Genomic DNA, 26581 nt, shown 5'->3' on the forward strand with positions numbered 1-26581 from the left:
AACTGTTTCGAGGGTCGTCATCTAGACGCAACTCCAAAACTTCTGGTCTAAGGACCAATGACCCACTACGCAATTCAACCAGTGAGGATTCATCTGAAGATTATGAAGTTATATGGGAATGGCCTAGCATTATGTGTAGATATGTTTTTTGAGAAATTTTACTGTTTTATACCCTATAATGTACAGCCTTCAATTTGTACCTAGAAAATGGTTGATTATATAACAGCTCCGGCATTGGATTTGCGCATAAGAAAATTGTTTACTCTCTATATTTCTCTCCATCAATGAAGTTTGAAACACATGTTTCATTTTAGATGCTACTTTCATGCCATTTGCAAATGGGGTATCCTTGATCTTTATTGCACTGGGGGCAATTATGAAGCCAAGTTTTGTTCTGCCTAAAATGGGTATCCTTGATCAAGCACACTCACTGTCAAAAAGTATAAAGCTATATAAATATAAAGCTCCAAAAATATCCAACCATCATATAGCAGCTGTAGAAATATAAAGCTAATACAGCCCAAAACATCCACAAAGAGACTCCTAATATAGCAAAGGAGTCGGACCCAAAAAATTGAGCCATCAGCAAATAACTACATCCATCTACTGCTCTGGAGGAGGTGGTGGCGGATAAGAAGAGGAACTGCCCGGGTGCTGACTCGACGGACCACCGGAGAGGTACTGATAAAGGGTAGAGAACTGGGCGTCAACGTGAGTGGAGAGCGACTGGAAACGAGTAGACATCTCTGTGTCAACATGGGTAGTGAGCCGCTCAAACTGCGTGGTCATAGATCGCTCAAGGGCCTCCTGCATGGCTGCAAAACCCTGAGAGAAATCCGAAGAGGGATAGGGCGCCGCAGGGGCCTCAGTGTCCGGAGCGTCCTCGTCTTCTTCTTCATCGGGGTCTACGGCAACTTCTTCGTCAGGGTCAACGGCAACAACTTCATTCGCAAGTGCCATGCGCCGGAAGGTCCGATCATCAAAAGGAGCGGTGGGAGTGTCGGTGGCCTCACCTTTCAGAGTGATACCGAAGTGGCGAAATACATAGGTAAGGAGCATGCCATACGGCAATGAGGGGCGGTATCGAGAAAGAGTCTGGAACATGAAGCGAAAGATGATGTATGGTAGACAAAGTCGGCAACCCTCAAGGATGCAATATATGAGGTATGCCTCAAGGAGTCAGATGGCATCGGTCATGCCACCGCGTGGGGTGAAGTTGTTGAAATGAAGTTATGAAGCATTTTGGCCACGGGTATGAGGTCAAAAGTTTGCACAAGCATGTTGGGCCGATAGTGCTTGGTAATTCAGCCAAACATAGTGTCGTGATCAAGATCTGGGAGGGAATGGATCCCATTGCCTGGCCAAAAGTAATGGTCAAAGCCGTCGGAACTAATTGCGAGAATCTCAGCAAGTTGATGAATATTGAGTTTGATGGAGGTGTGCTTGACACGAGATTCAATTCGGAAGTAAGAGGGAGTGATAGTGAGATTGGTATAGAAAAGACGAACTAACCGAGGGTAGACAAGCTCGTGGAGATGAAGAAATTGGGTCCACCCAACGGCATCAAATCGTGCTTGAAGGTCGAAATGGTGGAGAACGTCGGGTTCAATGAATCGGCCGGTGAGGATGCCCCGATTAGCCAGTTTTGGCCATGTCTTCTTGGCTTGGGCGGAGGAGAAGTATGAATCGGAAATAACCTCAGTTTCCGGAACCGGAGCTTTAGCCTTGGCTTTCTTTCTTGATGGTCCTTGATCGTCTCGCCCGTCGGAGGAACCGCCAGGGTTTGGATTTTTTGTTCTAGGCAAGGTTGGAAAATTAGGGTTTGAAGAGAAGGAACAAAAAGAGAGAAAAAGAGGGATTTGAAGCCCTAAATGGAAGAATATGATGAAAGAAGGGGAGACAAGGAAGAAAAACGGGTTGGATGTAGGATGGAGATGAGAGATTGGGGAAAAGAAGAGGAAGGGACACCTAAAAGATGGAAAAATGAGAGAAAGAGGAAAGGGTTTCAAGAAAAATGGTGTGGGTAGGGTTTAGGAGAGAAATGTAGGGTTTGGTAAGGAAGAAGAGGATCGATGATGGATGGTGGATTTAGGGAAAAAAAAACAAAAACAAAAACAAAGTAGGTTTTTGAGATGGAGGAGAAAAAGGGAGAAAGAAATAAAAATGAGAAAAACGAGTCGGTCCAGGCATTATGCGCGCCTGGGCCGACTCTCGGAATTCTAAGAAAAAGAATTCGGAATTCCGACAGCTTTTTTTTTGCGTAATTGGGTTGCTGCGGAATTCTGAGAAAAATACTCAAAATTCCGAGCGCAGACTTCCGAGAATTTCGCGGAATTCCGCAGTAACAATTTCGTCTGTTGGGGTTTTGTATATGGCTACTGCGGAATTCCGAGGCTTTTCTCGGAATTCCGAGATTTTCGTCGGAATTCCGCAGTAGAGTTTGTACGTTGTTTTTTTTTTTTTTTAATGTTTCCCCAAATTTCGAACTGATTATTGCCCACAAATTCCGAACTGATTATTGGCCACGGAATTCTGGGTTCAAAACTGATTATTGGCCACAAATTTACTTTTATAAGTTCGACTGAAGTAATCAACTTTCGGCTTACATTGGATCTCAAAATCTAAAACAAATTTATAGAGTACAAACCATCATCCATGTATTTGATAAGATCGACATATAGAACAAGAGAGATGTTTTCGTGTTGGAATGTGTACCACTTACATATCCGTGTAAAGCCTATCTTATTTACAACAGCATTTTCTGGTTGTTGCTACAAAAAGACAAACCAAATACAATGTTGATATGAAAAATGATTTTAGGCATCTTCCCAGCTGTGGGACCCGATCCCGCGAGAGGGGTGGGGCGCGAGCCGCCACGCTCTCTCTTGGTCTCTCGTACCCACGCGATTGGCGTGTGCATTTTTAATATTGATTTTAATTCATCTTTTATGTGAACTTGGGATCACTGAGGCAATCCGAATTCCACACAAAAGAGACTGACAGAGTCGCCACCTAGATGTGGGATCTAGGACCCATTATTAACCAGAAATCTAGACTCGCTACCTGTTACGAGAATGGAAGGTATATGGAGTTATCCACCACATGCACCATTCCTGCCCGATAATCGGTCTTCGATTCCAAAAGCTAACTCTTTTAAATTTATTTTAAATGGCTCATTTAACTCTATGTTAGTGTGCGAAATATGTGACATGCATCCTATGATCTAATTTCAATGTAGATCCTAAGTGTGCATCTTGATTACTTTATTTGTTTGAATTCAATCTAAGTGAAAGTTCTCCTAAAATTCTAATTTCATGGAAAATCCTAAGTGATTTGATTAAGTATTTACAAGAAAATTAATATACAAAACACCACAATTTGTTGTAGTGCCGACTCGCGGTTGGTATGCCATCAGACATCCAAGCTGCCTACGTACCCAAGCCTCACTGGGATCAGAGTCGACGTAGTTCGGTTCACCTAAGCTAAGCTACTTATGCCTAACTCAACTAAGACACCGACCTAGACGGGATTGACTGTTTCAACAGTTTTATGAGAAGTTATTTAATTCAAGTTGAAGATTTTATTATCCTAGGATTTCATCTAAGATGCTATATGATTCTTATCTAAATGCAAGTTGTTCCTTAGACTAATGCAGGTTAGCCTACATCTTAGTTTACTAGGCTTGTCCTAGGGAAAGATTGGGCGACTAGTGTAACTAGACCTATGGTACGGTTGCTATCCATAGCAAGCGTCCGTGATGAGGCTGGACTCCTAACTCTAGGACTCCCTAAAACCTAGGACAAGACACGACACCAGTGTTCCTAAATTGGGCTCTAAGGGTTCTTACGACGGAAACCGTGATCCAACGGTTCCGAGAGACGCGAGACAAATCGATTCAAGTTCGTGAAGTTAGTTAATTTCAGATTTCAAGGATTTTCAGGGTTTGGACATTTAAGGATTATCAATGGCTCTAGGGTTCACCAATTTCGGCCCAGAATAACATCCAAGGAAGGGAATCGTGCGCTCTTTCCTTGCGCAATTTAATACTTAGGTTATAGCATCTTATTGCCTGGCATATCTCAGGATTTTCGTGGACAGTAACCTCGGAGCCAATAACATGCTATACCTTAAGTATTCAAATTGTCAAAGATCGGTTGCAATTGGGATACGATTATGGATGCACTAGCCATTTTTCCAGGGAAATCTAAAGATCCTAAGATTTCTGTTTCAATGGATTAAGGAGTTAATACGTGACAGAGTTTTAAGGTTCTTTAGAGATTTGCAGATGATTTTCAATTAATTTCAGATTTTCAATCAATTTTATCAATTTTAAACATATGAGTGATTTTACAAGTGAAACTGTTGTAAACGAATTTGAAATGAGTTGAAACTTCTGCAGCAGCAAGATATGATGAGATGTAGCTTACTGAAAGATTTTTACAGATTTTTACAAAAAGCTCATATTTAATTTTGATTTAACAATTAATTGATCAGATTGCAAAAATAACACAGAAACTACAAGAAATAGGAATCTAAATTCAATGAAATTTCTACAGTAATAAGATATAAGTAAAAATAGCATGCTGTGAGAGTTTCATGAATTTGACAAACCATTTACTATCAGTTTCGGATTTTTTAATGATCAGACAAGATTATGAATTAACAATACATCCCATATGAAACAAGATCTAAATCGCTTGAAAATTTTACTAAAACTACAAATATGGAATATAAGACTACTGTAAAAATTTTGGGAATTTTATTTGTTCATCTGATGTCTGTAAAAATTCTCTTAAAATCTGGTAATTTTCAAAGAAAGCATAAAATAATACACCAAACCAATTCCAAAAATTCTCACAAATTCATGGTAGAATGTATCAGCATTATATTATTTTCCGACGAAATTTCATTAATTTTGGAATTCGTTTAGTATATATTTTAGTTTTCTTCGTCGAAAAGCTATTTTTGAAGAGTTTTCTATTTTTAAAACACAATTTTCGAGAAAATTACGATTCCGGAAAACGTCCTCCAACCTTGTTCTGATGTGATTAACACAAGAAAAATTTAAAATTCCAAAAAATAGATCATCCTGAGATGGCTATTTTTTCGAATTTCGTAATTACTCAGCCAATATTTTAAATAAAATACCACTCTTCACTCAAATTCTAAAAAACCGTTGATCCAATGTCCGATCCGATCCGATAGTTATTTTACTCTATTTAAGTAGAACATCGTATTAAATTTTGGGACGAAACGGATTTGAAACACTCATGCAGATCATGATTTTGAGCATACACATTTAATATTACATTAAATTCATTTAAATGCTTAAAAATCATGCAAAAATCCGAAAATATACCAAATCATCCGAGAAAAATCTGAGAATAGTGTACTAACCTGTGATCGAGTTCCTCGCCGCATCCAAATGCCAAAAACTCTGAAAATCACGCCGACGGGCAATCCGCTCGCTTTCTTTCTTTCTCTTTTTTTTTTCTTTTCTTTGCTTTTCCCGCTGTGAATGGGGGTGGCTGGAGAGAGAGATGGAGAGAGAGAAAGAGAGAGAGATGCCAAGAGAGGGAGTGAGAGAGATAGAGAGGTAAAAAGAGAGAGACAGAGAGAGAGATAAAGAGAGAGAGATGGATAGAGAGAGAGAGAGAGATAGAGAGGTAGAGAGTGAAACAGAGTGTGAAGCAGAGGCGGGGATAGTGAGAAACGAGAGTGATTGAGACAGAGAGAGATGAAGAAAAATGATCCGCAGAGATTGAGAATGAGAATAAAAATGAGAAAAACAGAGAGAGAGAATCGGCCAAAGCTCTATATAAGAAAAACGATGCTCTGTTTTTATTTTTTTCTTTCTTTTGTTGTTTTTTTTTTTATATTTTACCCTTCCTCTCTTGCTGTTGGGAAAGAGATATAGGGGAGATGGATATATATATAGAGATGGTGGAGGGCGGCTGGGAGATGGTAGAAATCTAGTGATGGGTGAGAGAGATAAAAAACAGAGTGAGAAAGTGAGAGAAGTAGAGAAACGGAAGGAATAACATTGAGAGAATATGAGTGATGGAGAGAGGGATTAAATCCTCTGCTTTTCTTCAAGGGAGATGTTTCGAAACTCCCACAGAGGAGAGATCAAGATCACCCAAAACCAAGCTGCCGTTTTTCTGTTCTTTTTTTTTTTTTTTTTGAACTCTCATCAGCGACCGAAAAACGGAGCGTGATCGAGGAAGGAGATAGAACAGAGGCTATGACAGAGGGAGGGGTAGAGGATGTAGAGAGATTGAGAGATGAGAGAGATCAGAGCTAGCCGAGAGAGAGCCGTTCCGAGGGTGTTTTTTCTTCCTTCTTTCTTTTTTTTTTTTTTAGGTAAGAACCGTATCTTTTATTTAGAACATCCTCCCTTTTCTGCCGAAACTTTCTTCTTCTCTTAATGAAGTTGAAGTTGGGAGATAAAAATAGCAAGCTTTATCGAATGGTAGAGGAATGTTAGGTGTCACAAAGATCCAAATTTGAACATTTCCAAAGTTACCGACCTACATAAAGCAATTTCTATTTTTGAGAGCCCCAAATCCGTCCACTCTAATCCCAATACTACGTCCTTCTATGAGATGATCATGGCCGTATATTTGACATGCTACAATGTAGATTGAATGCGCCTGCTCCAACATTATTTTGATAAGATGATTCGAACCATCCATTTCAATGGGCTACCGAATAAATGATTCGTTCTTTTAATTCATCGTCGCAAGCTGATCTTGGCTGTCCAATTGATAGGGCCACTTGACAATCTTGACCGTTGAATGTTGGACTATAATATGAATAAGATTGCACCCCCTTGAACTATTCTCAAAGACTGATCTGGACCGCTCACTTTGAATGGGCCACAGTTTGAATTGGCCGCGCCTCCCCTAACACCACCTTGATAAGATGATCCAAACCATCCGATTAGTGGGCCACCAATCGGTTGGTTGCTAAAAATTACTTCTCTGAAATCTTGACCGCTCCCTTGATGGACATCTTTATGCATTGGATCGAAGTAGGCTCAAAAACTCATTTTTCATTAAAACAATGCGCGGGCCTCCTGTTTGATCCAAATCTAAACAAATGTTCAATGCGGGCCCGCCGAACGGGTCCAGATTCTCCCTTGCTCGGATTCTCGTGAATAACCCCTCTCAACACTTAGCGGAAAAATGCGAAACACGACAGAAATGATCGAGAAAACCTACGAGGTGGACACGGGAATAGAAAACACTTGAAAAACCGACAGCGGAATACTAACTTCTTTGTTGATTAAAGCGGAACAAAATGGGGGTGCCTACAGATGCCCCTTTTTGGTAGAGATGACGTAGTCATTGAATACCAAAGAAAAAATAACAGAACCATTTTGCGTAGCTTTAATCGACAAAGGACTCCCTAGACACAATGAAACCTAACATAATGCACGACCCTAAACGAAATCCTAGAATTGGAATGCAATAAAAAAATCCCGCTGGAGTGCCTCTCACAAACGGGCAACTAGAGAATGAGATACCACTTTTGAATGGATTCTGAAGAGGATGAAATACCTTATTTATACGGATTCCAAGGAATGAGACATCACATTTGTGTGATGTTCAAAGGGGATAAGAGACCATAGTCGTATGGACTCGAAGAGAATGAAATACCGTATTTGTACGGATTCCAAGGAAATGAGACATCATAGTTGTATGATGTTCAAAAGGGTATAAGAGACCATAGTTGTATGGACTCGAAGAGAATGAAATACCGTATTTGTACGGATTCCAAGGAAATGAGACATCATAGTTGTATGATGTTTAAAGGGTATAAGAGACAATAGTTGTATGGACTCGAAGAGAATGAAATACCGTATTTGTACGGATTCCAAGGAAATGAGACATCATAGTTGTATGATGTTCAAAGAGTATAAGAGACCATAGTTGTATGGACTCGAAGAGAATTAAATATCGTATTTGTACGGATTCTAAGGAAATGAGACATCATAGTTGTATGATGTTCAAAAGGGAATAAAAGACCATAGTTGTATGGACTCGAAGAGAATAAAATACCGTATTTGTATGGATTCCAAGGAAATGAGACATCATAGTTGTATGATGTTCAAAAGGGTATAAGAGACCATAGTTGTATGGACTCGAAGAGAATGAAATACCGTATTTGTACGGATTCCAAGGAAATGAGACATCATAGTTGTATGATGTTCAAAGGGTACAAGAGACCATAGTTGTATGGACTCGAAGAGAATGAAATACCGTATTTGTACGGATTCCAAGGAAATGAGACATCATAGTTGTATGATGTTCAAAGGGTATAAGAGACCATAGTTGTATGGACTCGAAGAGAATGAAATACCGTATTTGTACGGATTCCAAGGAAATGAGACATCATAGTTGTATGATGTTCAAAGGGTATAAGAGACCATAGTCATATGGACTCGGAGAGAATGAAATACCGTATTTGTACGGATTCCAAGGAAATAAGACATCACATTTGTATGATGCTCGAAGAGAAAATATTATTTTCAAATGGATTCAGAGAAATATGATAATTTGAGCTTTGAAAGAAATCGAAATTTCCAATTAACAACTTTAGAAGCAAAGGATTTAACAACACCATGCACCAAAGGACTTTCAGGGCTTAAATATGAGATGCCACTTCATTAGCAACCTGCCCCAGTTTGAGGCATTCTAGCCTCCTTCTATTCATTGACCAGAGATCATTCTTCAAAGATTTTTCGCCATTCACGATAGTGTCACCTTTTTCCAAGTTTCTCAGAACCTGTTAATGAACCTGCCTTCAGAGTGATTGCACCCTACAACAATTCTAAAAATAGAGTTCGTAAATTTTTCTAAAAAATAGAACCACAGACATTTGTAATAAAAAGACAAAATAAGAAAGATTACTCAAGTAATCTCGTGATGCTTCTGACTTATCAGCATTTTCTTTTGGGTTAGGCTATCCTCTTTTAAAGAATGTTTCTCCATTGATAAACATCTTCACTTATTTTTAAGACAGTGATACTCCATATATCTTTCTATCGACTTTCAGATTGCTTTGAAATTAATGCCCCTAGTTTCAGGAATTGTTGTTATTAACTTTGCCTGACCTACTGCGACTTCAGAGATCGAGGTAATTCTTCTGGCGTGAATCCCATCTTACCACGACCAAGTTCCCCTTTTCGGATTTTCAACTTGGCGGACCGGTCGGCCTTAACTTTTGCCTGAATCACCTTTTCAGGTTTTCGACTCAGCAGGCCACCCCCTTAACTTTTGCCTAAGTCGCCCTTTCAGGTTTTCCACTTAGCAGGGGAATGATCCTAAATTTTGCCTAGATCGCCTTTTCAGGTTTTCAATCTAGCGGATCTTCAAGCTCCATTTCTTTTTTTTCTTTTTCTTTATCTTTTCATTTTCTTTTTCTTTTTACTTGAACACCAAAAGGACTTTATAGGTGGGGTAGGGCTTTTCAAAGAATGGCTTAAGGTTTTGCAAGAGTTTCGACCGAACCTGTGAACAGGTTGCCTACGTATCCCAGTGTAGGAATCAGGTCATGCGTAGTTCAGGGCGGATGCCCCTAGTTCGAAGGTATTTCAATTTTTCTTTTCATTTTGCATGGATTTTTTTTTTTTTTTTTTTAACTTTGGAATAATTGATTTTCTTCTTTTGAAACAACCGAACTCGGTTTGATCGAGCTGCCTACGTACCCCGGTGTAGGGATCAGGTCATGCGTAGTTCAGGGCGAATGCCCCTAGTATATTGGGTTTTGAAGGAAAATTTTATTTAGGCTCAAAAGGGTTTGCAAAAGGTTATATATATATATTTTTTAATCTTGGGTTATGAATTTGGGATTTATTCGGCCAAAAGACGGCCTTCTGGTGTTCAAGCATAGAACCTCTTGAGTTGATCAAGATTTGTTGGTTCCGTTAATATTTCTCCATTTAAATTACGGAGCTTGACGGCTTTTCCGGGTAAGATTTGGTCCACAATGTAGGGTCCTGACCAATTTGGCTTAAACTTGCCCCTTGGGTCAAACACTGGTGCTCGGTTCTCTTTCAAAACAAGATTGCCTTCTTCTAGATCTCTGATTTTAACCTTTTTATTAAAAGCCCTGGCTATTCTGCGCTGATAACCCTGCACATGGTAAAGCGCCTTTAATCTCTTCTCGTCTAGCATGTTTAGCTCTTTATATCTGGCATCTGCCCATTCATTTTCTGGCAACTTGACCTCAGTCAATATCCGGAGCGAAGGTACACGGATCTCAACAGGTAGTACTGCTTCCATCCCATAAACAAGAGAGTAGGGGGTTGCCCCAGTTGAAGCTCTAATTGACGTTCTGTAAGCCCACAAGGCGTACGGCAACTTGTTCGACCAATCCTTGTAAGTTTCTGACATTTTGCTAATGATAGTCTTGACATTCTTGTTTGCAGCTTCTACCGCTCTATTTGTCTGTGGATGATAAGGCGAGGATTTATGATGCTTAATCTTGAACTCTTCGCAAAGAGCGATTACTTCCTTCTTGAAATGAGATCCATTATCTGAGATAAGTTCATGGGGAATTCCATATCTGCAAATGATGTTGGTGCGTATGAATTTAGCAACTGATGCGGATGTAAGTTTTGCATAAGAAGCGGCCTCGACCCACTTGGTGAAGTAGTCAATTGCGACGAGTATGTACTCGTGACCATTAGATGACCTAGGAGAAATCTTGCCAATGATGTCGATTCCCCATACCGAAAAAGGCCAAGGAGAGGTAAGAGAATGCAATTCGGTGGGTGGTACATGGATGAGATTCGCATGTATCTGACATTTATAGCATTTCTTCACAAATGTATGACAATCCGCTTCCAATGTTGGCCAATAGTACCCCAGACGTAGGATCTTCTTTGCCAGCATCTTTCCATTCATATGAGGCCCACACACCCCTTCATGAATATCTGTGAGAATTTCCTCTGCCTGATCTTCAGTGACACATAAGAGTTGAATTCCATCGAAAGACGGTCGATACAACTCTCCTCCACAAATGAAAAAATTAGCTGCCAATCTCTGCAAAGTCCTTATTTCTCGGAGCATTTCTCGGAGCTCCGAGAATGTTCTCGGAGTTCCGAGCTCGGAGCTCCGAGAATAATTCTCGGAGTTCCGAGCTCGGAGCTCCGAGAATAATTCTCGGAGTTCCGAGACTGGTTTCCAGCAAACAGTGTCGAACTTGTAAAATTCATATCTCCCTCATTTCTAGTCGGATTTTGACGTTTCTATACTCTACGGATATGAGAAAAATGAGAGCTATCTGCTAAAAATATTTTCAAAAATAATTGAAAATGTTTTAAATAAGTTTTGATAGGATTTAGTTGCTGGTCCAGGTTGTTGGTTCGGAACTCTGTTTTGTTTATTCTTGTGTTGAATGACATATGGGTCCCAACATGTTGGTACACCACCATGGCCATTCACTTATCCATTTAAGTCCTTAAAGGGTGTGTTAGTCTCTTTGAAAAACATATTTTTAGGGGTTTAAACAATGTGCCTTGACAAGAGAATATGCAAGAGAGATAGAAATACATTCTACCCTTTCTATCACTCTCTTGAAATCTTCTTTTGAGCTGGGATCTTCTATGGTTGAGCTTCCATGCTTGACATCTTCAAGTTGTGGTACAAGCTCCTTGGTCCTTTGCATTAGGTTCTTGATCCTCCACCTTTGCCCTTCATGAACTTTCTTTGTTTGTTCAATGCTTTGAGATGGTTGATGATGAGCTTCTCCTTGGTACTTCCAAGGTGTGATTGGTCCAAGTATGTTCCAAGCTCATTTGCCATTGTGTTTGGTTCATCTTCAAGCATAGGCCAACAAGGTGCGTGCTAGTACGATTTGACTTGTGTAGGACCTGTCTAAAGCACAACACTCAAGGCAAATGATCAGTCCATAAACAACTAATCAATTTGCGTTTGTTAATCATCAAAACAAGATGATTGAATGTACCCATGGGGAACCCTTGGGCTTACAATCTCCCTTTTTGATGATGACAAACCAAATTGATTAGATAGGTGGGAGGAACCTCTTATGAGGATAAGATAGACAAATTAATCATTACTACTCCCCCTCATCATATGCATGAGTTATATTTAACAAGTTATAATACAAGAATGCATATGGTAATGGATCTAATCAATTATACAAATTCTCCCCCTTTTGGCATTAGCAAAAAGGAAGGATTAAGCATTTAAGCACAATTACATAAAGCATCAAAGATATTCAATGAAAATATGATGCTCCCCTAACTTCTTATCATGAGCTAGCAATTAAAATCAAAGTATATATGGCATGATAAGAGACAATCAACATAGGAAATAAATAATCACAAAACAAATAAAGCCTATGTTGGCAAAACAAAGAGACATTTCAATTTTAGCACAAATTTTTAGGGTGTATCTTAGTATATATATAAATCCAATATTAATCTACCCTATGACCCATAATATAATAATAGATTAGCAAGTTAACGCTTTTGTTTAAAATGATAGATCATTTAAGCTTCCCCCTTAGTATTTGTCATTGGCCTTAGATAAACCTAAGATTTAAGGCATGGAATGACAGATAGGCCAAAGATATGACAATGGAATACTTGGCCCCCAAAACTTATTCTTGGAATAGATGATATCATATTAGACTATCCAAGATAACTCAAAACGCCTAAAGGATATGACACTAACACCTAGGCAATGGGCTTCTTGTCTTCAACTCACTTGAAAATACAAGACAAGCCCGATCATAATCCATATGGAACAACAATGCTCCAAATGAGTGTACTTATCATATGCATAATGATATACACATTTAATATCATATGATAAGCCATTTAGGACAAAATCTTATCATACTAAGCTCCCCCTTTGAAAATGAGTCATGCAATGCATGAATCCAAAGGGATGTCCTTGCATAGACTCCAAAGGTTTTTGGATAATTTTCCAAAAGATACCAAGTTAAACTCAACCCTTGGGCTACAATGACACTTACTCTCCAAGTGTCGGTTTATCATGATAAAATGATAGCCATAGTTTAGCTCATCATGATAGACAAGCATAGCACAAAAGATTTTCAATCTTTGGCTCATGCTCCCCCTAAATGTGATATCATATTTTCAAATTCACGCTTTACTTCCCTAAGTATGTAACGTACATAACTAGCTAGGGAGATCACATACAAATGTATACCTATTCATGTTTGAGATGTTGGCACAAGGCCAATTTGTTAGATATTTTAATTAAGGTGAATGTACCATCTCCCTCTTAGAATCTAAGAAGGCTAAGGGCACCAATTGAGTGACTTTTAAGATTAAGGTTTAACATCTCATACGTGTAGATATTATCAAACAAGGGGTGATAACTATAGAATATATATATACCAATTTGAGTTCAATTCTATAGGACTAAGACATACTGAGAATGGTCAATAAAAAATAATGTCTTAGAGAGGCATCCATGATTCATGAAGGTGAGAGTCTACCTTATGAGAAAGATATGATCATCAAGGTTTCCATGGATAATCTACCATGTTTGGACACAAAGGACATGACACATAATGTGCATGGTCCAAACATTACATCTACATCCACAACCACATGTAAAATGACAAGGCATTAGGCACAAGGTGCATAAGCCCTATTGAAAACCAAAAAAAAATGTGTGGGAGGCACATGTTCCCATCACAATCTAATACATACAACCACCGTAGTGAATTTTAATTTTACTCAAGTGAGTAAATGCCCAAATATGATTCTAGATTTCTATGATATTTTCATTTCAAGTCATACATTAAATCTAGATTCATGATTTAACTTTCCTATATAATATATATCCTTTTATGAACTTAGGAAAAGATCCAAGAATTTTATAATATATATGTATCAAAGGATGTAAACTACCTTGGACACATGTATTCCATTTATGAACTTTCATGACTACTTGAACAAAATACATATAACATATCTATACATATTAAGGTTCATCTTAGTCATGAGATTATCCAATTAAAGCTCTTTGGAAATACACTAATTTTTAACCCATCTATGATTCTTACTAGATTTGATGAAAATCATTAAGCATGTAATAGAATGGATTTTGATAGGACAACTAGGTGCAAAGTAATAAACATGTTTGTTTACCTATGGCACAAAAAGATATCTAAGAAGGGATTTGAAGTGAATTCTTAGACATAGCATCTAATACCTTAGTTTTGCTAGAAATGATATATTAAAATAATTAAATACTCAATTGTCTAGCAAGTGCCATGTTTGTCCAAAATAAAGTTCAAAGAATAGTACTTTGGCATTTTCTCAATTTTTGCTCAAGTACTATTTGATTGCCAAAAATAATTTCATTTAAGTTCAAGTTTTAAAACCTATGGGTTTCTTTTCTTTTGGTTTTTCTAGAATGATGTGATCAATTAGCCTAACTCCTAGCAACTACCAAAACGGGTTCAAATTTTAAAAATGTACTTGAAGCTTTTAATTTGAACACATGGGCAAGAGATGTTGTTGTACACTCTATAAGGATCAATTTATGGTTTTCACATTAAATGCTCTATTGTGGTTGTCATGTGGATGAATGACATATTTTAAGTGCATGATGATTTTTAAGTATATGTGAGCACTTAAACTCGGAAACTCAACATGATATTCAATTAGGCTCATCATATCAAAGTCTCAAATTAATTACATTCAAGCATATAGACTTTGAGTTTTAAGGTGATATATATATATATATATATATATATATATATGTTAAGCAAATATGAGCATATGATATCTATATACACATGTTTTGAAAGGATTTTTAATTTTAGGCACAACATGTATTGATACAAAAAAAATTAAACAAGAACAAGCACATTGTATCAACAAATATATTTTCAAATTATATTCAATTAAAGCACATCCCCTAATCTAAAATAAACACAATATAGATCATGTTAGGGGTTTTGGAACCCAAACCATCTTGGTTCCAAGCAAGTTTGTCCTAGGTGATGAGTCCTTTTTAACCCAAACAAACTTACTACTTTTTACAAGTTTAAATGTACATTTAAACTTGTAATGTCCAAATCTACCACAATAGTCACAAGATGCATAAGAGTAGGTAGATGGACGGGATGAACATGATGAATTACAAGAGTGATCATGATGGTAATTGAATTTTACATTCTCTTGTAACTTATGATTTTCCAACCTTAATGTTTCATTCTTTATGTTTAAGTCATTGATTTTCGTTTTAAAATTTATTAATTTAAGAGATGAAAGCATTTTAATTTTCTCTTCTTCTTCTTTAAGGAGTTGATTTTCCTCTCTTAGTGAAGCAATGGTATCACTTAGTTCAATAAAATCTTTTTCAAAAATTTCATTTTCTTCACTAAGATGTGCATGATCTATTTCTAGTGACCTAAACTCCTTGTGAATACTAGCTAAATTGTTTTTCAAGTTTGAATTCTTAGCTAGTTGATCCTCAAGTTTCTTATGTAATTCTTGGACATTTTCAACAAGTTCTTCAAGTGTGAATTCGGCATTATCCAAGGGGTCTACATTAGATAATCCCATTAAGCACATGTTTTGATTTTGAAGATTTTCAATAGAGTCCAAAACATTTTTGGCATTTTTACAAGAGGATACTTTCTCATAAATGTGTGGTGGTAATGCACAACATGTTGCAATTAGGGCTTTTGTATTTAGTAAAGATAATTTTTTATTATATTCATTTAATCCTTTAGATTTAGCATTTAATATAAATCCATTTTCAATTATCTTTACCATATCTTTATCTAGACCTTTTAAGTATGTCTTCATATGGATCAACCATGATCCATAATCCGAATCATCTAAAATAGGTAGTCTAGATCCCATCTTTTAAGTTGCCAAAAAATTTGATCTTTTTAACTTTTAACCGGTTAGGGTCTTAATCAAGAGCCCAAGCTCTGATACCAATTGAAATCCAAGTAGTGACTTGGTTTGGCAACCTAGAGGGGGGGTGAATAGGATGTTTATAAAATCTTTTCCTAAGATTTCACCCAAGACTTATCCCTTGTTTAATTAAGTTTGAAATAGTTGAACTTAAACAATATTACAAATTAATATAAGTTCAAAACCCTTGTTGATTAGCAAACTTAATTAGGTAATTTTAATAGCTTAGTTAGCAAAGTTAAGATATTTAGGTTGATTATCAATGCTAACTACTCACTCAATTCTAAGCACAAATAATCAAATAAGAGAGAGAGAAATACCAATCACACAAGTGACACAAAGATTTATAGTGGTTCGGCAAACGGCCTACTCCACTCTTCTCAAAGTCGCACTTGAGGATTTTCACTGTTGAGACCTCCACGACGCCCGGCTCCGAGGCTTTTACACTCCAAGGGAATTAAATAAGGATGCTCTTCCACCTTTACAATGACTCTCCTTCTCCGCCGAGTTCTAAGCGGTTCACCCAAGGGAATTAAAAACAACGGATGCCCTTGCCACCGATCGAATAAAGAAGAAGATAAAAGCTTTGCCTCTATGTAGGCTACAATGCAAGTTGAAGCTCCAAGGATGCTCTCAAGAATAAACAAGTTTAAGCCTAAACCAATCTCAAAAGATTTTCTCAAATCAAGGCACAAAGAGTTTGGTTTGTGAGAGAATTTAACCCAAAAATAGTTCACAAATGGATTTCGAGGGTTTATTAGAGTTGGACAATGTTCCTCTAGTGTTTTGGACCCTTGAATGGGTATATATAAAGTCCCAACTCCATGTGACCGTTTGGAGGGTAAAACAGTCAAAACTGGGTCAAAAAATCAACTAGCCGTTGCACCCCAACGGCTATATTTTTTTGAAGAAAAACATTTCTCGGAGTTCCGAGCGAAATTCTCGGAGTTCCGAGAATTCAAACAGAGCCTTTAAGTTTAGAATCTGGTGCATTTCTCGGAGTTCCGAGCTCGGAGCTCCGAGAATAATTGTCGGAGTTCCGAGACTGGTTTCCAGCAAACAGTGTCGAACTTGTAAAATTCATATCTCCCTCATTTCTCGTCGGATTTTGACGTTTCTATACTCTACGGATATGAGAAAAATGAGAGCTATCTGCTAAAAATATTTTCAAAAATAATTGAAAATGTTTTAAATAAGTTTTGATAGGATTTAGTTGCTGGTCCAGGTTGTTGGTTCGGAACTCTGTTTTGTTTATTCTTGTGTTGAATGACATATGGGTCCCAACATGTTGGTACACCACCATGGCCATTCACTTATCCATTTAAGTCCTTAAAGGGTGTGTTAGTCTCTTTGAAAAACATATTTTTAGGGGTTTAAACAATGTGCCTTGACAAGAGAATATGCAAGAGAGATAGAAATACATTCTACCCTTTCTATCACTCTCTTGAAATCTTCTTTTGAGCTGGGATCTTCTATGGTTGAGCTTCCATGCTTGACATCTTCAAGTTGTGGTACAAGCTCCTTGGTCCTTTGCATTAGGTTCTTGATCCTCCACCTTTGCCCTTCATGAACTTCCTTTGTTTGTTCAATGCTTTGAGATGGTTGATGATGAGCTTCTCCTTGGTACTTCCAAGGTGTGATTGGTCCAAGTATGTTCCAAGCTCATTTGCCATTGTGTTTGGTTCATCTTCAAGCATAGGCCAACAAGGTGCGTGCTAGTACGATTTGACTTGTGTAGGACCTGTCTAAAGCACAACACTCAAGGCAAATGATCAGTCCATAAATAACTAATCAATTTGCGTTTGTTAATCATCAAAACAAGATGATTGAATGTACCCATGGGGAACCCTTGGGCTTACAACTTCCTATTTGAAAAAGAAAGAAAACTATTTTTCTATTTTACAAAGGATTATAAGTGAAATAATTGGAAAGCTTTTAAAGAGGGAAACCATACTCCTTATAAACAAGTGTGGGACGTTTCCATTATAACACAAGCATTGTAATTCACATTTTTGGAGCTCTCCAAAAATGCCCAAAAACTCCCTTTTTATCTCTCTTCTAGCTTTGTGAAGCCTAATAAAAGTTCCATCAACAAAGTTTGTTTATCCCATCCAATACTCTAATTTATTCCAGAATATAAGTGAGAATAATAATTGTTCTAAAATACAAGAGTGACAACCCAAGAGGGGGGTGAATTGGTCAATTAAAAATTCTTGGCTTAATTAGGTGAGTAATTAAAATTAAATTACTAATTAAACATTTCTAGTCTAAACCTTGTTCAAATAATCAAGATAATGAAGACTAGGGTTTAGATGTTACTTTAAGCATGCATTCACTAACCCTAGTTCGATTAATATATAAACACAAGTTAGGTTACAGATTACCAATCACCATATGTGCAAATGAGAAGGAGAAAGAGAAGTAATCCATAAGGTACAAGATTTATAGTGGTTCGGTCTATCACAAGACCTACTCCACTCTTCCAAGTTTTACCTCCTTGGGATCTCCACTAAAATGTGAGATTCTTCAATAGGGCGAATCTCCAAGCGGTACACCAACTCCTTCAACTCCAAAAGGAACACACGCTTTCTGCACGAAGCCTTGGTGAGGGATCACACCCTCTTACAACAATTCACCTTTCTCAACCGGCCGAATCGGAGACCCTCAAATAAAATTGAAGAAATAAAATAAAAGAACTCTCTGCCTCTTGATAAGTGGATTACAAACAATGAAACTCTCAAACTCTCTAAGGAATAGATACAAATGTAAAGCCTATGGAGATCATCTTGATAGAATGTAAAAATACAAGTTGAAAGAGGTTTAACCTTTCATGTAAAAGTTTGGGTTCAAGAAGATAGGATTTGATCTTGCAAAAGGTTGTTTAAAAAGGTTTTGATAGTGTATATATAACCCACAAGAAAAATATGACCGTTTGGGGGTAAAACTGTAAAAAACAGGGTTAAAAAAATTAACATGTGCAAGCCCCAACGGCTAGTTTTCCAAGCCCAGCGGTCGACCGAGGCATGACGGTCGTCCGCCCTTATCGGGCTCTCTATTTAAATTTTAAATTTCATATCGGCGCGGTTGACCGGAGTGGGCAATCTGTTTTGAATTAAATTTTGCTCAAAAACACTATCGCGGTCGACTGGCCCCATGGCGGTCGCCCTCCAAAACCAACCTGCCATGGTTCTGTTTCAACAGAACCATTTCTGCGGTCGCCCTGCTAAACCCGGTCAACCGACCCGATAAATTTCGAGATGCCCTGAAATTCCAGGTTCCATCCCGAGGTCGCCCTGCATAGCCCGGTCGACCGGCTCTGTGTGAAATTCCATTTTTAACTTTAAAATCTAGGGGCCTTTGGGCCATGGTCTTTGGGCTTAAGTCCTAGGTTTTCAAATACATTTTTGGGTGTGTGTATAGTTTTCAAAGATATAAAAACTTAAGTATGAAAACCATTTGAAAACCTTTTGAAAGTGCTTTTAACATAAAATCAAGAGGACTCCAAATACATTCTAATAGTATATACCATTGAATCTTCTTGGAATGTCTTTACTCCTTCGCACTTCCTTGGACTACTTCGGCTTGAGAGAACATCTTGAACTCTGTCTTGGCTCTTGTGACTTCCTCCAATATTCAAATCATGTCGAAAGGTGCATAAGGAGTCAATATGGCATGTTCATCTTCAAGCTCCTTCCTGACACTTGTTGGGAACTTGTAGGATCTTCATGTTGAGCTTCTAGACTTGAACATCTTCAAATGAGGATGCCTCCAATTAAGGCACAACCCCATATATAAATAATTTCAAACAATAATTTGAGTGGGGAATTTTGGAACCCAAATCACTTTGGTTCCAACCAAGTTTGTGTGTAGAAGTGAATCTTTTCTTACCGACACAAACTTGTTTGATTTCACAAATCTTAGCCTACACCTAGATTTGTGATGCCATAATCTACCACAATATGAACATGAGTAAGCATGGGTGGATGAGGAGCAACTAGAACCACAAGAATACACATGAGAACATGTATGTTTGTCTTTATCTTCTTGTAATCTTTGGTTATTCAAAGAGAGTTCTTTATTTATTAACTCAATCTCATTAAATTAATTCTTAAGATGATCTATTTGGTGAGAAAAGTTAACTTTACATTTTTCTTCATTTTCACAATCAAATTTACATTTTTTCATGTAACTCCTTGTTTGTGTTTTCAAGGCATTTATTTTTGTTTTCAAGGATATTGCATTGTTTAATTAAGTCATCATTTTTGTTTATCAAAACCTTACTCAATTGACTTAATTTTTCGTTTCTTTTCAAACTTTCATTAACTTCTAATTTCAAATTTTCAATTTGACATTCCAAATTAGAAATTGAATGTTTGAAGGAATTTTCATTTGCAAAAGATTTTTGTATAGTCTCCTGTTGTTCAAGAACCATAGTTTTATCATTTGAAGAGAGACTCATTTTTCTCAAAAAAAAATTCAAGATTAGTCCAAATACCTTTTGCATTTGTACATGATGAAATTTTCTCAAAAGCATTGGGACATAGTCCATAACATATTACAATAATAGCTTTCGAATTTAATGAAAATAATTTTGCATCATTTTTAGTACATTTCCTTGGAATAGAAAATCCCCTTTCAATGACATCTAAGATGTCAAAATCTATGGATTTGAGATAGGCAATCATTTTCATTTTCCAAGCTCTAAAATTTGTTCCATCAAAGAATGGAGAAATTAGAGCGGATTGGAGTCTCTCAAAATCCATTTGGATTGTCACGGATCTTCATCTCTTGTAGATTTTCGTAATTAAAAATCTCTTTAAGATCCTTAGCTCTGATACCAAATGAAATACAAGAGTGACAACTCAAGAGGGGGGTGAATTGGTCAATTAAAAATTCTTGGCTTAATTAGGTGAGTAATTAAAATTAAATTAGTAATTAAGGATTTATAGTCTAACCGTTGCTCAAATAATCAAGATAATGAAGACTAGGGTTTAAATGTTACTTTAAGCATGCATTCACTAACCCTTGTTCGATTAATATATAAACACAAGTTACGTTAGAGATTACCATTCACCATATGTGCAAATGAGAATGAGAAGGAGAAGCAATCTACAAGGCACAAGATTTATAGTGGTTCGATCTATCAGAAGACCTACTCCACTCTTCTAAGTTTTACTTCTTGGGATCTCCACTAAAATGTGAGAATCTTCAATAGGGCGAATCTCCAAGCCGTACACCAACTCCTTCAACTCCAAAGGGAACGCACCCTTTCTGCACGAAGCCTTGGTGAGAGATCACACCCTCTCACACGATTCACCTTTCTTAACGGGCCGAATCGGAAACCCTCAAATAAAAATGAAGAAATAAAAGAAAAGAACTCCCTTGCCCCTCTTGATAGGCGGATTACGAACAATCTCAAACTCTCTAAGGAATAGATACAAATGTAAAGCCTATGGAGATCCTCTTGATAGAATGTAAAAATACAAGTTTAAAGAGGTCTAACCTTTCATGTAAAAGTTTGGGTTCAAGAAGATAGGATTTGATCTTGTAAAAGGTTGTTTAGAAAGGTTTCGATAGTATATATATAGCCCACAAGAAAATATGACCATTTGGGGGTAAAACTGTAAAAAACAGGGTTGAAAAAGTCAACCTGCGCATGCCCCAAAGGCTAACTTTCCAAGCCACGGCGGTCGACCTAGGCATGACGGTCGTCCGCCCTTATCGGTGCTCTCTATTTAAATTTAAATTTCATACCGGTGCGGTCGACTGGGCCAACGGCTGTCGCCCGACGTGGGCAATCTGTTTTGAATTAAATTCTGCTCAAAAACACTATCGCGGTCGACCGGCCCCATGGCGGTCGCCCGCCAAGACTATCGTGGAATGGTTTTGTTTCAACAGAACCATTTTCGAGGTCGCCCGACTAACCCCGGTCGACTAGCATGATAAATTTCGAGATTCCCTAGAATTCTAGGTTCCATCCCGCGGTCGCCCGGCATAGCCCGATCGACCGGCCCTGTGTGAAATTCTATTTTTAACTTTAAAATACAGGGGCTTTTGGGCCATGGTCTTTGGGCTTAAGTTCTAGGTTTCCAAACACATTTTTTGGGTGTGTGTATGGTTTTAAAAGATGTAAAAACTTAAGTATGAAAATCATTTGAAAACCTTTTGAAAGTGCTTTTAACATAAAATTAAGAGCACTCTAAATACATTCTAATAGTGTATATCATTGAGTCTTCTTGGAATGTCTTTGCTCTTTTGCACTTCCTTGGACTTCTTCGGCTTGAGAGAACATCTTGAACTCTGTCTTGGCTCTTGTGACTTCCTCCAATCTTCAAATCATGTTGAAAGGTGCTTGAGGAGTCACCATGGCATGTTCGTCTTCGAGCTACTTCTTGACACTTGTTTGGAACTTGTAGGATCTTAATGTTAAGCTTCTAGACTTGAACATCTTCAAATGAGGATGCTTCCAATATAGGTGCAAGCTCTTGGTTCCTTTGCTTTCTTGATCCACAAGTCATGTGTTGAGAAGAGTTGTGTAATGGCGATTATGACATGAAAATCCTGTATACAACACAACATCTCAAGGCAACACATTAGTCCATAAGGCTAATCAATTTGAGTTTGCTAGCATCAAAACAAGAGGTAAAGTGAATGATTAGATGGGAACCCTTGGGCTTATATGTTCTTCGACCCTTTGTGTGAAACTAAAGATCCTATTCGATCAACTCGCGAGTTTGCGGCATTTTGATCCATCGCGAACGTTTGAGGAGTAGATCAAACAGACGGTTTTTCTTCTCTACTCAAAGAAAGATATTTTGCGAATTCTAATAGTTTACACTAGGGATAGAGCTAGGAATTTGCTCCAGGGGGGAGGCAGAGGATGGTGGTTTTATGACAATTACTAAATTAATATAAAGTAAAAAAATATCAAAGGTTGACATAAATTTCAAATCAAATTGCTTTTAATAAAAAATAATTCATTCTCGACCCCATTTAGTGATGAAAACACTCTCATTTTTCTCTTGTTTATTTGTGTACTGTAATAATCAACTGGGGCGTCAATTTTATGACATTTTTTTATAAAAAAATAAAATAAAATTGGAATATGGAAATAGGATTCATGGTTAGAACAAGGGGAGATTTTATACGGTGTTTGAGGTTAAAGTCAAGTATTTTTCAAAAAGTACAGTGGGCCCAGTATTTACATTGTTGGATTTGGCCACAATGTAAATAAGTTGTACCCCATAAATCATCTCGATAGGATGATCCTAACCCTTGGATTTATAAAATTTTCCATAATGTGCAGTCCCTCTACCAATCAGAGAGTTAGGGTCAACCTATGGAGATGATTTACAGGTACAACTTATTGAGGTTGTGGCCCAACAAATGAACGGTTTGGATCATCCTATGAAGTGGGCCCAACTTACTTTTTGAAAAATTAATGGACTTTACTCCCTCCCACACCATAAAAAATGGACACAGTTATACACTTATTTTTCTCCCTTTAAATATTTGTCTCCTCTTCCTTCCTACTCCAAATGTATCTTGCTTTTGGATCCTAGAGGCATAGACATATTAGGTGTTGAAATTTAAAATGAACAGTAGAGATGAGGATCTTAAATGCTTTAAAAATGCCACAAAAATAGTTGTTTTTGGAAACAAGGTGAAATCCCTTAAATACCTAATTAATTTTCTAAGAAATCCATGGGGGCGGGCAAGATTACGTTTGGAAATTATAGGGTGGCAAAAAAAATTCCACAAAAATCCAGGCGGGGGGGGGGCAACTCTGCCCCCCCTCGCCCCCCCTTGGCTCCTTCTCTTTAGTCTTTACACCCAGTTTAATCTAAGCCACCTAAAATATTGAACGGCTATGAGTAAGTGACAAATCGCGATATAGGTGAAACGGCCTCTTTTATAAGAAGAGTTTAGCGAGTGGTTCCTTGTCCTCTTTATTTAGATCAACAATTCCTGTTATCTAACCGGTGTGCTACATGTATGGGTTATGGCCAGCCAAAATAGTTTGGATAACACTATCCTAGTCGTCCAAACGTTTGGCAAATACAACCCTGTTTCGCCACTAACAAATTATATTCTCCCCCTTTAATTCCCCCGGCCACCCCCTTGTATATGATGGAGTTTCACTTTTCAATTTATTAAATGTAGCTGCTGTGGTGGTATCATATGTTTTCTGTCAAGAATAAAAAGCCACAACAACCTCGGGTGAAAGGAAAAAATAGTAAAATAATCAAATTAGTAAAAACCAGTTGTTTTTTCTGCTATAGCGTCCAAGGTTTAGGAAATCCAGGGGCATCAAACAAACCCCCCACCGAACAAACCCCTTCAAATCCTCCTATAAATATGCATTCTTACCTTCCATTTCAGAACTCACTAACTTTACTCTCTCTAACTTTAGTCTCTCATTCTCTCTAAACTTCTCTTCGTTTTGCTCTTAGCCTTTCTGATTATTGAAGATATGGGCTCCTTGCAGTCATGGGTTTCTGAGCACAAGCTCACCAGCATAGGTAAAATTTGCTATTCGAAAGGCTATGTTATCTCTAGTTACTTATTTTGATAATAGAACTCCATATTTTACTAAACAATTTCGTACTCAGCTCTTACCAATCATTTTCACAGTCTCATCCATACGCTTCTGTTTGGTGACAAATTATATGATGTGTGACCATATAATAGGTTATTTTTCAAAAAGTACGGTAAGACCCACTCAATAGGATGATCCAAACCGTCATTTGTTGGGAAACAAGGTAAGTAGGTTGTTCCTCAATAACCAGTTCTATAGGATGATCCTAACCGTCGGATCTACAGGGATTGTACTTTATGGTAAGGCAAGGCATGAGGATGATCCAAACCGTCCATTTGTTTGGAAACAAGGTAAGTAGGTTGTGCCTCCATAATCAGTTCTATTGGATGATCCTAACCGTCGGATCTAGAGGGATTGTACTATATGGTAACGCAAGGCACTAGTGTCATCACGATGGTGACAGTACTGAGATTTGTGTGGTGGCGAGATCTCCGACCAGAGGAGACAGGTGATGGCAAAGGGTAGGTTACAATCCTTCTGCGGCGCTATTATCTCCCCTGTTGTCAAAGATCTGCAGCTGCTCACCCGGACTCTTGCCAATTTTGGGCCATATTGTGTCGTCATCCGGTGAATCGTTCAAGATTTACCCCCGTCACTTTTTATCCTCGAAAATGATTATATTTTTTCAAGCAAAAACCTCTCTCCATAGAAAACATAAAGCACGTTCAAACAAGTGTTTTTTTTTATTTTTATTTTTTTATAACGCATATTGGGGAATTTTCTCATCTCATACTCCCTAATAAGTCTTGTCGATCATTTAACTAATTTCGTGTATAATATATTGTTTCTCAGGCGCGCTCTGGGCATCAACCATTGGGGCATCACTCGCTTACACCGGTGTGAGATCGCCCTTGAAGACTAGTCTTAGGCTCATACACGCTAGGTAAGCATCAATTCTGGCTAGATCTCCATCGCTTATATTAACATAAGAGAAGTGTGACTTAACCATTCAAATCAAAACACCTGTAATGTCCAATGCAGGATGCACGCACAAGCATTAACCCTTGCAGTGCTATCGAGCGCGGCGATCATACATTACTACGACAGCAAGCATGCCAATGTTGAGGAAGGCAAAAATGTTACTCAAGTACCCTTGGCTAAATGAGAAAGTATCAACAATTACTAGGATATTACGTTTTATAAGTCTAGGATTTATCGTTCATCTAGCCCTGCATAATTAGGGAAAGGTTATTGACACCCACTAATGTAGCCTTTTTCCAGCATGTTAGTTTGCCTAATCCGATTAGTCTTACTTTTCTACAAATAAGACAAACTGGCATGTGTCTCATACCTAATTTGACGGGTATATGTACCTTTTCCACAGGTAATTATTTATGTACGTCCTTTGTGTTGCATTTCAGTCCATCGTTTTGTAATGCAAGTACTAATTGCAAAGAGTACATCTATGAACCTAACCATCTTAAAGCTTGTTACATAATTAGGAAGGTCATTGTCATGCTACAACTAAATATTCCCTCACAAGAAAACTTTTCAAGACCCACCTATTGCATGACCAAAACAATCATACCTGACCAATGTGGGCAATCCTTCTTCTCTTTGTTATTCATTTCCCCATGACAATTTTAGCCCTAATTTTTTATGTTATAACCAATAGGAGTGCACTTAGAGATCTTAAAGTAAGAACAATAATGTTAGTATTAAGCCGACATGAACCGACATGAAACTGTTCAATTGATGAGCTCCTTTGATGGGCCATATCACGCCCGGACCGAGATCCAGGCCGGGCACGCGAAAGCGCCGCACACCTGCAGGTAGGGGTGCAACTTGGGTCGGGTCGGGTTGAGCTTTTGCTAAAAAATGAATAGGAATCAACCTGAATCCGACCCGATGTTAAGGTAAAAAGCTCAACCCGAATTCCAAAAAATCAACCCGAGTTGCACCCCTACCTGCAGGGCATAACCTCAAAAGTGTGCAATGCCTTTCTTCATTCAAACTTATCATTAAGCGAGACTAAATCATCCATAACAATAAAGTCATTCTATTCCCAATTTAATGCATAATGGAAATTAGAGCCACTA

General features: G+C 37.8%; 1 protein-coding gene across 2 annotated transcripts; it reads left to right on the forward strand.

Annotated features, from left to right (window-relative positions):
• Positions 1-24335: 24335 nt before the first annotated feature.
• On the forward strand, positions 24336-25902 carry LOC143878558 (uncharacterized). 2 transcript variants are annotated; one of them, XM_077380828.1, is made up of 4 exons: positions 24337-24465; positions 24635-24832; positions 25335-25425; positions 25524-25902. In XM_077380828.1, the coding sequence occupies exons 2-4, from the start codon at positions 24742-24744 to the stop codon at positions 25645-25647; spliced, it is 306 nt and encodes a 101-aa protein (XP_077236943.1). In that variant the 5' UTR covers positions 24337-24465; positions 24635-24741; the 3' UTR covers positions 25648-25902. The 2 variants fall into 2 exon arrangements, with proteins under 2 accessions (XP_077236945.1, XP_077236943.1); XM_077380830.1 differs by lacking the exon at positions 24635-24832 and having other exon boundaries at positions 24336-24465.
• The last annotated feature ends 679 nt before the right edge of the window (positions 25903-26581 follow it).

This window comes from Tasmannia lanceolata, unplaced genomic scaffold (assembly GCF_043159265.1).
Source record: "Tasmannia lanceolata isolate RefF3 unplaced genomic scaffold, GAP_Taslan_0.1 ptg000006l, whole genome shotgun sequence".
In the NCBI taxonomy this organism is placed as follows: domain Eukaryota; kingdom Viridiplantae; phylum Streptophyta; class Magnoliopsida; order Canellales; family Winteraceae; genus Tasmannia; species Tasmannia lanceolata.

Bases quoted from the DNA above. Each gene is read 5' to 3' on its own strand.
- LOC143878558 (XM_077380828.1), top strand. From the start codon at position 24,742: ATGATCCTAACCGTCGGATCTACAGGGATTGTACTTTATGGTAAGGCA. The intron at 24,833-25,334 runs GTAAGTAGGTTG...ATTGTTTCTCAG, and splicing joins TCCATTTGTTTGGAAACAAG to GCGCGCTCTGGGCATCAACC. The intron at 25,426-25,523 runs GTAAGCATCAAT...TGTCCAATGCAG, and splicing joins CTTAGGCTCATACACGCTAG to GATGCACGCACAAGCATTAA.